Source organism: Nesoenas mayeri (genome assembly GCF_963082525.1).
Source record: "Nesoenas mayeri genome assembly, chromosome: 30".
Lineage (NCBI taxonomy): Eukaryota > Metazoa > Chordata > Aves > Columbiformes > Columbidae > Nesoenas > Nesoenas mayeri.
The window spans coordinates 2,112,219-2,124,086 of record NC_137564.1 but is presented as its reverse complement, the minus strand read 5'-3'; the positions used below and the strand labels follow the sequence as shown (position 1 = coordinate 2,124,086).

Below are 11,868 nucleotides of genomic sequence, written 5' to 3'. Positions count from 1 at the left end.
GGCCCCCTGCTGCGGCCCGTCCGCCTCGGGCGCTCCCCTCTGCTGCTCACTCGCAATCTCTGCCCTCTTGCAGAGCACCGTTTGATCCCACGCAAAGATGTCTTGCTCCGACCTGCGCCCAGCACCAACCAGCGTGGCCGTCCCCCAGCCCATCGCTGACAGCTGCAACGAGCTGTGCGCCCGGCAGTGCCCCGACTCGACGGCCCTCATCCAGCGCCCCCCCGTCGTCGTCACCTTCCCCGGCCCCATCCTCAGCTCCTTCCCCCAGCAAGCCGTGGTGGGCTCCTCCGGAGCGCCCGCCTTTGGGGGCTCCCTGGGGCTGGGGGGCCTCTACGGTGCCGGGGCCACCCAGGGCTCCGGGGGCCTCTGCACCTTTGGCAGACCCTCCTACGCTTCTCCCGCCTGCAGCCCTTACGTCTTGCCCCGCTACAGCAGGAGGCTGTGGGACAACTGTGGGCCCTGCTAGACCCAGCCCCAGAGCCCCCGGCGCTGCCCCCAGCCCAAACGCCAAGGCCAACGTCAGCCACGCAGGGCTGAGCTGGCAGGCACGGGGCACTGAGGAGTGCTGAGCATCCCCAGCCCCAGACAATGCCTGGGCAGCTGGCAGCGCCCCACAGCCTCGGCCCTTCCCTGCTCCTGCTCTCTGCTCTCCTCCCTCTCTTCCCAGCTGTCAGACCAGCTAGGACCTGCACCCCGACAGCTCTGCGGGCCTGATGGACCACGTCCTGGGGAGCTGCAATGCTGCACCAAGGGGGCATCTGGAGCAAGAAGCCATGCTCTTGAGAAGATGCCCCTGCCTCCCGCCACCCGTGGCAGCCAGCCTCTCTGGGTCTCGTCCACCATCTCTCCGACGATCTCTGCTGATCCTCTGGCAAAATAAACTTTTCCTGCATCCCAGTCATGTCTCCCTCCGTCCTTGTCCCACGTAGCAAAGAGCCTGGGGGCAAGTGCCCTTCAGCAGATGGAGGGCCAGTGCTGGTGCTGAGATGCCCGGAGAGCTGGGGGTGGGGCGGTGCTGGGAGAGGGAGGTTGCGGGCAGCGGGCAGGGGAGACAGAGAGAGAGAGACAGACAGACAGAGAGAGAGAGAGAGAGACAGAGAGAGAGAGAGACAGACAGACAGAGAGAGAGAGACAGACAGACAGAGAGAGAGAGAGAGACAGACAGAGAGAGAGAGAGAGACAGACAGAGAGAGAGAGAGAGACAGACAGAGAGAGAGAGAGAGACAGACAGACAGAGAGAGAGAGAGAGAGAGAGACGGAGAGAGAGAGAGAGACAGAGAGAGAGAGAGAGAGAGAGAGACAGAGAGAGAGAGAGAGAGGGAGAGACAGAGAGAGGGAGAGACAGAGAGAGAGAGGGAGAGACAGAGAGAGAGAGAGGGAGAGACAGACAGAGAGAGAGAGAGGGAGAGACAGACAGAGAGAGAGAGAGGGAGAGACAGACAGAGAGAGAGAGAGGCAGAGACAGACAGAGAGAGAGAGAGGGAGAGACAGACAGAGAGAGGGAGAGACAGACAGAGAGAGAGAGAGACAGAGAGAGAGAGAGAGAGAGAGACAGAGAGCCTTTTGGTAGGACTTGCAGGAGTTGGGGAAAGGGCAGAGGGAAGGGAGCGGGCAACGGTGCTGGCAGGACTCCTTTGCCCGGCCTTTCCCGCCTGGGAGCAGCAGCAGCTCCTCCAGCTCTGGTGCTCCGCAGAAGCACGGCAGCATCTGCGGGTGCCCACGCAGAGGAGGCTGGACAAAGACCCCGTGGTGAAGCCCACGCTTGGGCAATGGCCGTCGATTACGCTTGGGCAATGGCCGTCGATTGCTGGAGAGCAGGAGAAAGGGAGGCTGAGGGGTGACCTCACTGCCCTCTACAGCTTGTGAGGAGGAGAATTGGATAGGGAGATGCTGCTCTCTTCTCCCTGGGATCCAGCAATAGGACACAGGGGAACTGTTCAAAGCTGCAGTAGGGAAGGTTTAGACTGCACACGAGGAAACATTTCTTGGCTGAGCGGGTGCTCAAAAGCTGCAACTGGCTTCCCAGAGAGGTGGTCAGTGCCCCAGGCCTCTCGCTGTTTAGGAGGCTTTTAGAAAATGCCGTTGATGATTTGCTTTACAGTTTGGCCATCCCTCGAGAAGTCAGGCTGTTGGACTAGATGATCTTTCTAGGTCCCTTCCGACGGAAAGATCCTGTTCACTCTCACGTCTCCTCTGGGGAGAGCCGGAGGAGAGCTGGGAGCTTGGCTCCCGGTGAAGAGGAGCCTCGGAGTGTTTCTCACCAGGCTGCACACGTGCCTGAAGGGCAGGCATCGAGAAGATGGAGCCAGGCTCCTTTTCGAGGCGTCCAGTGCCAGGACAAGAGGCAATGGGTGCCAGCTGAAAGGCAGGAGGCTCTGCCTCAGCGTGTCAGGCCACTTTTTCCGTGTGAGTGAGAGCGAGCAGTTGCACGGGTTTCCCCAGGAGGTGGTGGACTCCCCGTCCTCAGAGACACGCGAAAGCTCACTGGACACGGCGCTGGGCAGCCGGCCCTGGGTGCGGCTGCTGGAGGCCGCAGCATGACAACATGCCCTGCGAAGCTCCTGCCGCACGGATCAGGCTGTGATCCCTGGGACTGAACGCCTGTAGCAGGGAAGGGAGGAGCAGCCAGCGTGTTGGTCTGTGCTGGGTGTGAGGAGGGGAAGGAGAAGAGGAAGAAAACTAGAGGAAAAGGGACGGGAGCGGGAAGGGGAGGAAGAAGAGGCAGGAGAAGCCTCCCGTTTGCTTTCTCTCCAGGGCCTGGAGCAGGGCCACGGAGGAACAAAGTGGCTGGATCCCATGCAAGCCTTTTCCCTGGGGGGCTGCCAGCCCTGGGGCAGCCAGGCTCGCGCGCGCTGACACCGCAGGTCTGCAAATGCCACGTGTCCCGCAGGCAGGGGAGCAGCCTGCATTCAGGGGGGACTCTTGGAGCTCAGCTGCGGGACCACGTGTGGCCAGAGCTGCAGGTGTTGTGGGGTGTCTCAAAAGGAACTCAGCCTGGTACTGTTGTGGCTGAGAGATTGCCTTGGCCTGGCTGGCGGGGGTCACGGGCTCGGCAAGGGGAGCCCTGCAGCCCACACCGGGCTCTGAAAGAAAAGGAGGAGAGGCAGGTGTTGGATGCAAGCTTGTTTTATTGCAGTGCAGGAAAGGAACCACTGGAGAAAGACACTGAAGGCAGAGGCAGGCAGGTTGTCCCTGGAGGCTTCAAGAGAGCTGTTCCTTCAGGCTTCCTATCCCAGGCGGCGGCCATTGCAGAGAGTAACGAGTGCCCTGAGGGACGATGGCAGAGTCGCGCATCTGGGCAAGGGACGGGGCGAGGAGGAGAGGCGGCATGGAGAGAGGCAGGAGAGGAGTGGAGGCGTGAGGCCGAGGTGGCCCAGGAACCAAGGGGGCTCTGGGGCTGGGTCTAGCAGGGCCCACAGTTGTCCCACAGCCTCCTGCTGTAGCGGGGCAAGACGTAAGGGCTGCAGGCGGGAGAAGCGTAGGAGGGTCTGCCAAAGGTGCAGAGGCCCCCGGAGCCCTGGGTGGCCCCGGCACCGTAGAGGCCCCCCAGCCCCAGGGAGCCCCCAAAGGCGGGCGCTCCGGAGGAGCCCACCACGGCTTGCTGGGGGAAGGACGTGAGGATGGGGCCGGGGAAGGTGACGACGACGGGGGGCGGCTGGATGAAGGCCGTCGAGTCGGGGCACTGCCGGGCGCACAGCTCGTTGCAGCTGTCAGCGATGGGCTGGGGGACGGCCACGCTGGTTGGTGCTGGGCGCAGGTCGGAGCAAGACATCTTTGTGCGAGAGTGATGAGCCTGAAAGACACGGCCCCAAGGACAGCTGTCATGCATGCGGAGAAGACTCCCCGGCTCAGCACTGCCCTGTTCCCTTGGCTGTCCTGGAGCTGGAGGGACCAGGGCCACCCCCTTGCCGCGCTGCCCACTGTTTGCCCTTTGCCCAGCCAGCCCCCCTCAGCGCCCCGCTCTCTGTAGCCCTCTCCTTGCCATCTCTCTCTGCAAACAGAGGGCAGACGAGCCCTCGCAGAGAGCCTGTGCAGGGCCCGGCTCTGCGTGGCCCGGCCACGGGGCTCCTTCCTCCTCGCCTCGTGGCTCAGCCCAGCCTGGCCGCCCAAGGCGGCTGCCAGCACGCCCGCCGCTGGCAGAGCTCTCCTGGCCAGGGATAGCCCACAGCGGGCTCAGCTCCAGGAGGCAGAGACCTGCAGGCACCCACCTACCCTTTTCCTGAGCAGAGCGAGGCAGGAGCAGCGGATGCCCGTGCACAGCGAGGGCAGCGCTTTTATGCCGCAGCAGAGAGCGGGGGGAGGAGCTGGCCGCACCGGAGGCACGTGTCCTGCGCTGGCCGAGCCCCTGCCTTCTCCCTGCGTGGCACGGGGCTGTTTTGCTGATGTCGTTTCCTCTCCAGCCCCAACCCGCTCTATCAGCCCCTGCAATTACCCGACTCAGACGCTTGCCAGCTGCCACCTCACGGGCCCAATTAGCCCCACCGTCTTTTCATTATCTCTGTGTGGAAGAGGGCACACGGCGTGACAAAGGCTGACTGCAAGCGCCCTGCGTGCCATAGCTCTTCTGCAAGGGCTTGGTCTCTCGGCGTGGCCCCGTGTCTGCTTCGCAGAGCCACAGGGAAGACCAGGGTCTCCCGCACGCCAGCGACCGCATGACGTGCACCGTGGAGCTATTATCTACAGAGGCGCGAGGTTACGAAACGCCAAATCAAAGGCACTCCTCTCGGGCACTGCCTGCTCAGCACGATGTATCACTCGCCAGCCCAACACAGCCGGCCTCCATCTGCCTGCAGGCCTTGGCCCTGGACCTCTGCGAGTCTGGGGCAGCAAGACCCCTTGTGCTCTTCCGCAACGCGCGTGTTGCAAGGAGCGCAGGCCCCGAGCCGTGCTGAAGTGGCGCAGGCTCACTCCAGGCCCGCCCCAGCCCCGCGGGCCCCTTGCCCTTGCCTCCTGGGAAGCCCGTTGCTGGGCGATGGTGCTGGGCAGGGGCTGCCCTCGGGGTGCTGGGCAGCTGGCAGCGCCGGCTGACGCCAAAGCCCCAGCAGCCCTTGGCTGGGCTGGCCCCGCTCGCCCTGGCCACCGGCTCGATTCCCAGCAGAGCCTGGCTGTGGGCACAGGGCAGAGGTTTCCCTGCAGCAGAGCACCCGTCAGGCCGCGAGGAGCTGCAGCAGCACGGCCATCTCCTGCCTTCTACATCCCCGAGCAGGGGGGTGCGTGCTGTCATGTAGCCCACAGAGCACAAAGGGCTCGAAAGCCTGGCGAGCGGTATGTGCTGGTCTGGCAAGGGGATGCTGACTCAGGGAGGGGCAGGAGGCGGCCAGCCCCACAGGTGTAGGCAGGAGGGAGTGCTGCCTCTGCTGATTGGCCCAGCCGGTCCTGAGCCACAGCAGCGCCGCTATAAAAGCTCTGCCACGGCCAGGCTCTCCCAAGCACTGCTCTGGCTGCCTTCTCCTCAGGGAACAGGGTAAGTCTGCGAGCGCTTGTCCTCCTGGCCCCCTGCTGCGGCCCGTCCGCCTCGGGCGCTCCCCTCTGCTGCTCACTCGCAATCTCTGCCCTCTTGCAGAGCACCGTTTGATCCCACGCAAAGATGTCTTGCTCCGACCTGCGCCCAGCACCAACCAGCGTGGCCGTCCCCCAGCCCATCGCTGACAGCTGCAACGAGCTGTGCGCCCGGCAGTGCCCCGACTCGACGGCCCTCATCCAGCCGCCCCCCGTCGTCGTCACCTTCCCCGGCCCCATCCTCAGCTCCTTCCCCCAGCAAGCCGTGGTGGGCTCCTCCGGAGCGCCCGCCTTTGGGGGCTCCCTGGGGCTGGGGGGCCTCTACGGTGCCGGGGCCACCCAGGGCTCCGGGGGCCTCTGCACCTTTGGCAGACCCTCCTACGCTTCTCCCGCCTGCAGCCCTTACGTCTTGCCCCGCTACAGCAGGAGGCTGTGGGACAACTGTGGGCCCTGCTAGACCCAGCCCCAGAGCCCCCGGCGCTGCCCCCAGCCCAAACGCCAAGGCCAACGTCAGCCACGCAGGGCTGAGCTGGCAGGCACGGGGCACTGAGGAGTGCTGAGCATCCCCAGCCCCAGACAATGCCTGGGCAGCTGGCAGCGCCCCACAGCCTCGGCCCTTCCCTGCTCTCTGCTCTCCTCCCTCTCTTCCCAGCTGTCAGACCAGCTAGGACCTGCACCCCGACGGCTCTGCGGGCCTGATGGACCACGTCCTGGGGAGCTGCAATGCTGCACCAAGGGGGCATCTGGAGCAAGAAGCCATGCTCTTGAGAAGATGCCCCTGCCTCCCGCCACCCGTGGCAGCCAGCCTCTCTGGGTCTCGTCCACCATCTCTCCGACGATCTCTGCTGATCCTCTGGGCAAAATAAACTTTTCCTGCATCCCAGTCATGTCTCCCTCCGTCCTTGTCCCACGTAGCAAAGAGCCTGGGGGCAAGTGCCCTTCAGCAGATGGAGGGCCAGTGCTGGTGCTGAGATGCCCGGAGAGCTGGGGGTGGGCGGTGCTGGGAGAGGGAGGTTGCGGGCAGCGGGCAGGGGAGAGAGAGAGAGAGAGAGACAGACAGGCAGACAGAGAGAGAGAGAGACAGAGAGACAGAGAGAGAGAGACAGAGAGACAGAGAGAGAGAGACAGAGAGACAGAGAGAGAGAGAGAGAGAGAGACAGACAGAGAGAGAGAGACAGACAGAGAGAGAGAGACAGAGAGAGAGAGAGAGACAGAGAGAGAGAGAGACAGAGAGACAGAGAGACAGAGAGAGAGAGAGACAGAGAGAGAGAGAGAGAGAGACAGAGACAGAGAGAGAGAGAGAGACAGAGAGAGAGAGAGAGACAACAGAGAGAGAGAGAGAGAGAGAGAGAGAGACAGACAGAGAGAGAGGGAGAGACAGACAGAGAGAGAGGGAGAGACAGACAGAGAGAGAGGGAGAGACAGAGAGAGAGAGAGGGAGAGACAGAGAGAGAGAGAGGGAGAGACAGACAGAGAGAGAGAGAGGGAGAGACAGACAGAGAGAGAGAGAGGGAGAGACAGACAGAGACAGAGAGAGAGAGAGAGAGAGAGACAGAGAGCCTTTTGGTAGGACTTGCAGGAGTTGGGGAAAGGGCAGAGGGAAGGGAGCGGGCAACGTGCTGGCAGGACTCCTTTGCCCGGCCTTTCCCGCCTGGGAGCAGCAGCAGCTCCTCCAGCTCTGGTGCTCCGCAGAAGCACGGCAGCATCTGCGGGTGCCCACGCAGAGGAGGCTGGACAAAGACCCCGTGGTGAAGCCCACGCTTGGGCAATGGCCGTCGATTGCTGGAGAGCAGGAGAAAGGGAGGCTGAGGGGTGACCTCACTGCCCTCTACAGCTTGGTGAGGAGGAGAATTGGATAGGGAGATGCTGCTCTCTTCTCCCTGGGATCCAGCAATAGGACACAGGGGAACTGTTCAAAGCTGCAGTAGGGAAGGTTTAGACTGCACACGAGGAAACATTTCTTGGCTGAGCGGGTGCTCAAAAGCTGCAACTGGCTTCCCAGAGAGGTGGTCAGTGCCCCAGGCCTCTCGCTGTTTAGGAGGCTTTTAGAAAATGCCGTTGATGATTTGCTTTACAGTTTGGCCATCCCTCGAGAAGTCAGGCTGTTGGACTAGATGATCTTTCTAGGTCCCTTCCGACGGAAAGATCCTGTTCCACTCTCACGTCTCCTCTGGGGAGAGCCGGAGAGAGCTGGGAGCTTGGCTCCCGGTGAAGAGGAGCCTCGGAGTGTTTCTCACCAGGCTGCACACGTGCCTGAAGGGCAGGCATCGAGAAGATGGAGCCAGGCTCCTTTTCGAGGCGTCCAGTGCCAGGACAAGAGGCAATGGGCGCCAGCTGAAAGGCAGGAGGCTCTGCCTCAGCGTGTCAGGCCACTTTTTCCGTGTGAGTGAGAGCGAGCAGTTGCACGGGTTTCCCCAGGAGGTGGTGGACTCCCCGTCCTCAGAGACACGCGAAAGCTCACTGGACACGGCGCTGGGCAGCCGGCCCTGGGTGCGGCTGCTGGAGGCCGCAGCATGACAACATGCCCTGCGAAGCTCCTGCCGCACGGATCAGGCTGTGATCCCTGGGACTGAACGCCTGTAGCAGGGAAGGGAGGAGCAGCCAGCGTGTTGGTCTGTGCTGGGTGTGAGGAGGGGAAGGAGAAGAGGAAGAAAACTAGAGGAAAAGGGACGGGAGCGGGAAGGGGAGGAAGAAGAGGCAGGAGAAGCCTCCCGTTTGCTTTCTCTCCAGGGCCTGGAGCAGGGCCACGGAGGAACAAAGTGGCTGGATCCCATGCAAGCCTTTTCCCTGGGGGGCTGCCAGCCCCTGGGGCAGCCAGGCTCGCGCGCGCTGACACCGCAGGTCTGCAAATGCCACGTGTCCCGCAGGCAGGGGAGCAGCCTGCATTCAGGGGGGACTCTTGGAGCTCAGCTGCGGGACCACGTGTGGCCAGAGCTGCAGGTGTTGTGGGGTGTCTCAAAAGGAACTCAGCCTGGTACTGTTGTGGCTGAGAGATTGCCCTGGCCTGGCTGGCGGGGGTCACGGGCTCGGCAAGGGGAGCCCTGCAGCCCACACCGGGCTCTGAAAGAAAAGGAGGAGAGGCAGGTGTTGGATGCAAGCTTGTTTTATTGCAGTGCAGGAAAGGAACCACTGGAGAAAGACACTGAAGGCAGAGGCAGGCAGGTTGTCCCTGGAGGCTTCAAGAGAGCTGTTCCTTCAGGCTTCCTATCCCAGGCGGCGGCCATTGCAGAGAGTAACGAGTGCCCTGAGGGACGATGGCAGAGTCGCGCATCTGGGCAAGGGACGGGGCGAGGAGGAGAGGCGGCATGGAGAGAGGCAGGAGAGGAGTGGAGGCGTGAGGCCGAGGTGGCCCAGGAACCAAGGGGGCTCTGGGGCTGGGTCTAGCAGGGCCCACAGTTGTCCCACAGCCTCCTGCTGTAGCGGGGCAAGACGTAAGGGCTGCAGGCGGGAGAAGCGTAGGAGGGTCTGCCAAAGGTGCAGAGGCCCCCGGAGCCCTGGGTGGCCCCGGCACCGTAGAGGCCCCCCAGCCCCAGGGAGCCCCCAAAGGCGGGCGCTCCGGAGGAGCCCACCACGGCTTGCTGGGGGAAGGACGTGAGGATGGGGCCGGGGAAGGTGACGACGACGGGGGGCGGCTGGATGAAGGCCGTCGAGTCGGGGCACTGCCGGGCGCACAGCTCGTTGCAGCTGTCAGCGATGGGCTGGGGGACGGCCACGCTGGTTGGTGCTGGGCGCAGGTCGGAGCAAGACATCTTTGTGCGAGAGTGATGAGCCTGAAAGACACGGCCCCAAGGACAGCTGTCATGCATGCGGAGAAGACTCCCCGGCTCAGCACTGCCCTGTTCCCTTGGCTGTCCTGGAGCTGGAGGGACCAGGGCCACCCCCTTGCCGCGCTGCCCACTGTTTGCCCTTTGCCCAGCCAGCCCCCCTCAGCGCCCCGCTCTCTGTAGCCCTCTCCTTGCCATCTCTCTCTGCAAACAGAGGGCAGACGAGCCCTCGCAGAGAGCCTGTGCAGGGCCCGGCTCTGCGTGGCCCGGCCACGGGGCTCCTTCCTCCTCGCCTCGTGGCTCAGCCCAGCCTGGCCGCCCAAGGCGGCTGCCAGCACGCCCGCCGCTGGCAGAGCTCTCCTGGCCAGGGATAGCCCACAGCGGGCTCAGCTCCAGGAGGCAGAGACCTGCAGGCACCCACCTACCCTTTTCCTGAGCAGAGCGAGGCAGGAGCAGCGGATGCCCGTGCACAGCGAGGGCAGCGCTTTTATGCCGCAGCAGAGAGCGGGGGGAGGAGCTGGCCGCACCGGAGGCACGTGTCCTGCGCTGGCCGAGCCCCTGCCTTCTCCCTGCGTGGCACGGGGCTGTTTTGCTGATGTCGTTTCCTCTCCAGCCCCAACCCGCTCTATCAGCCCCTGCAATTACCCCACTCAGACGCTTGCCAGCTGCCACCTCACGGGCCCAATTAGCCCCACCGTCTTTTCATTATCTCTGTGTGGAAGAGGGCACACGGCGTGACAAAGGCTGACTGCAAGCGCCCTGCGTGCCATAGCTCTTCTGCAAGGGCTTGGTCTCTCGGCGTGGCCCCGTGTCTGCTTCGCAGAGCCACAGGGAAGACCAGGGTCTCCCGCACGCCAGCGACCGCATGACGTGCACCGTGGAGCTATTATCTACAGAGGCGCGAGGTTACGAAACGCCAAATCAAAGGCACTCCTCTCGGGCACTGCCTGCTCAGCACGATGTATCACTCGCCAGCCCAACACAGCCGGCCTCCATCTGCCTGCAGGCCTTGGCCCTGGACCTCTGCGAGTCTGGGGCAGCAAGACCCCTTGTGCTCTTCCGCAACGCGCGTGTTGCAAGGAGCGCAGGCCCCGAGCCGTGCTGAAGTGGCGCAGGCTCACTCCAGGCCCGCCCCAGCCCCGCGGGCCCCTTGCCCTTGCCTCCTGGGAAGCCCGTTGCTGGGCGATGGTGCTGGGCAGGGGCTGCCCTCGGGGTGCTGGGCAGCTGGCAGCGCCGGCTGACGCCAAAGCCCCAGCAGCCCTTGGCTGGGCTGGCCCCGCTCGCCCTGGCCACCGGCTCGATTCCCAGCAGAGCCTGGCTGTGGGCACAGGGCAGAGGTTTCCCTGCAGCAGAGCACCCGTCAGGCCGCGAGGAGCTGCAGCAGCACGGCCATCTCCTGCCTTCTACATCCCCGAGCAGGGGGGTGCGTGCTGTCATGTAGCCCACAGAGCACAAAGGGCTCGAAAGCCTGGCGAGCGGTATGTGCTGGTCTGGCAAGGGGATGCTGACTCAGGGAGGGGCAGGAGGCGGCCAGCCCCACAGGTGTAGGCAGGAGGGAGTGCTGCCTCTGCTGATTGGCCCAGCCGGTCCTGAGCCACAGCAGCGCCGCTATAAAAGCTCTGCCACGGCCAGGCTCTCCCAAGCACTGCTCTGGCTGCCTTCTCCTCAGGGAACAGGGTAAGTCTGCGAGCGCTTGTCCTCCTGGCCCCCTGCTGCGGCCCGTCCGCCTCGGGCGCTCCCCTCTGCTGCTCACTCGCAATCTCTGCCCTCTTGCAGAGCACCGTTTGATCCCACGCAAAGATGTCTTGCTCCGACCTGCGCCCAGCACCAACCAGCGTGGCCGTCCCCCAGCCCATCGCTGACAGCTGCAACGAGCTGTGCGCCCGGCAGTGCCCCGACTCGACGGCCCTCATCCAGCCGCCCCCCGTCGTCGTCACCTTCCCCGGCCCCATCCTCAGCTCCTTCCCCCAGCAAGCCGTGGTGGGCTCCTCCGGAGCGCCCGCCTTTGGGGGCTCCCTGGGGCTGGGGGGCCTCTACGGTGCCGGGGCCACCCAGGGCTCCGGGGGCCTCTGCACCTTTGGCAGACCCTCCTACGCTTCTCCCGCCTGCAGCCCTTACGTCTTGCCCCGCTACAGCAGGAGGCTGTGGGACAACTGTGGGCCCTGCTAGACCCAGCCCCAGAGCCCCCGGCGCTGCCCCCAGCCCAAACGCCAAGGCCAACGTCAGCCACGCAGGGCTGAGCTGGCAGGCACGGGGCACTGAGGAGTGCTGAGCATCCCCAGCCCCAGACAATGCCTGGGCAGCTGGCAGCGCCCCACAGCCTCGGCCCTTCCCTGCTCCTGCTCTCTGCTCTCCTCCCTCTCTTCCCAGCTGTCAGACCAGCTAGGACCTGCACCCCGACAGCTCTGCGGGCCTGATGGACCACGTCCTGGGGAGCTGCAATGCTGCACCAAGGGGGCATCTGGAGCAAGAAGCCATGCTCTTGAGAAGATGCCCCTGCCTCCCGCCACCCGTGGCAGCCAGCCTCTCTGGGTCTCGTCCACCATCTCTCCGACGATCTCTGCTGATCCTCTGGGCAAAATAAACTTTTCCTGCATCCCAGTCA

General features: G+C 64.1%; 5 protein-coding genes across 5 annotated transcripts; 3 read left to right on the top strand and 2 right to left on the bottom strand.

Annotated features, from left to right (window-relative positions):
• Positions 1-97: 97 nt before the first annotated feature.
• On the top strand, positions 98-466 carry LOC308050778 (scale keratin-like; the record flags this gene model as incomplete). Its single annotated transcript, XM_080360935.1, has 1 exon — positions 98-466. One exon carries the CDS (start codon positions 98-100, stop codon positions 464-466), a length of 369 nt encoding a protein of 122 aa, XP_080217061.1.
• A 2,937-nt stretch (positions 467-3,403) lies between these two features.
• Positions 3,404-3,772, bottom strand: LOC308050776 (scale keratin-like; the record flags this gene model as incomplete). The annotated part of the gene is made up of 1 exon (XM_080360933.1): positions 3,404-3,772. One exon carries the CDS (start codon positions 3,770-3,772, stop codon positions 3,404-3,406), a length of 369 nt encoding a protein of 122 aa, XP_080217059.1.
• A 1,815-nt stretch (positions 3,773-5,587) lies between these two features.
• On the top strand, positions 5,588-5,956 carry LOC308050777 (scale keratin-like; the record flags this gene model as incomplete). Its single annotated transcript, XM_080360934.1, has 1 exon — positions 5,588-5,956. The coding sequence occupies one exon, from the start codon at positions 5,588-5,590 to the stop codon at positions 5,954-5,956; it is 369 nt and encodes a 122-aa protein (XP_080217060.1).
• Positions 5,957-8,879: 2,923 nt separating this feature from the next.
• Positions 8,880-9,248, bottom strand: LOC308050774 (scale keratin-like; the record flags this gene model as incomplete). The annotated part of the gene is made up of 1 exon (XM_080360931.1): positions 8,880-9,248. One exon carries the CDS (start codon positions 9,246-9,248, stop codon positions 8,880-8,882), a length of 369 nt encoding a protein of 122 aa, XP_080217057.1.
• A 1,815-nt stretch (positions 9,249-11,063) lies between these two features.
• Positions 11,064-11,432, top strand: LOC308050775 (scale keratin-like; the record flags this gene model as incomplete). Its single annotated transcript, XM_080360932.1, has 1 exon — positions 11,064-11,432. One exon carries the CDS (start codon positions 11,064-11,066, stop codon positions 11,430-11,432), a length of 369 nt encoding a protein of 122 aa, XP_080217058.1.
• Positions 11,433-11,868: the final 436 nt, after the last annotated feature.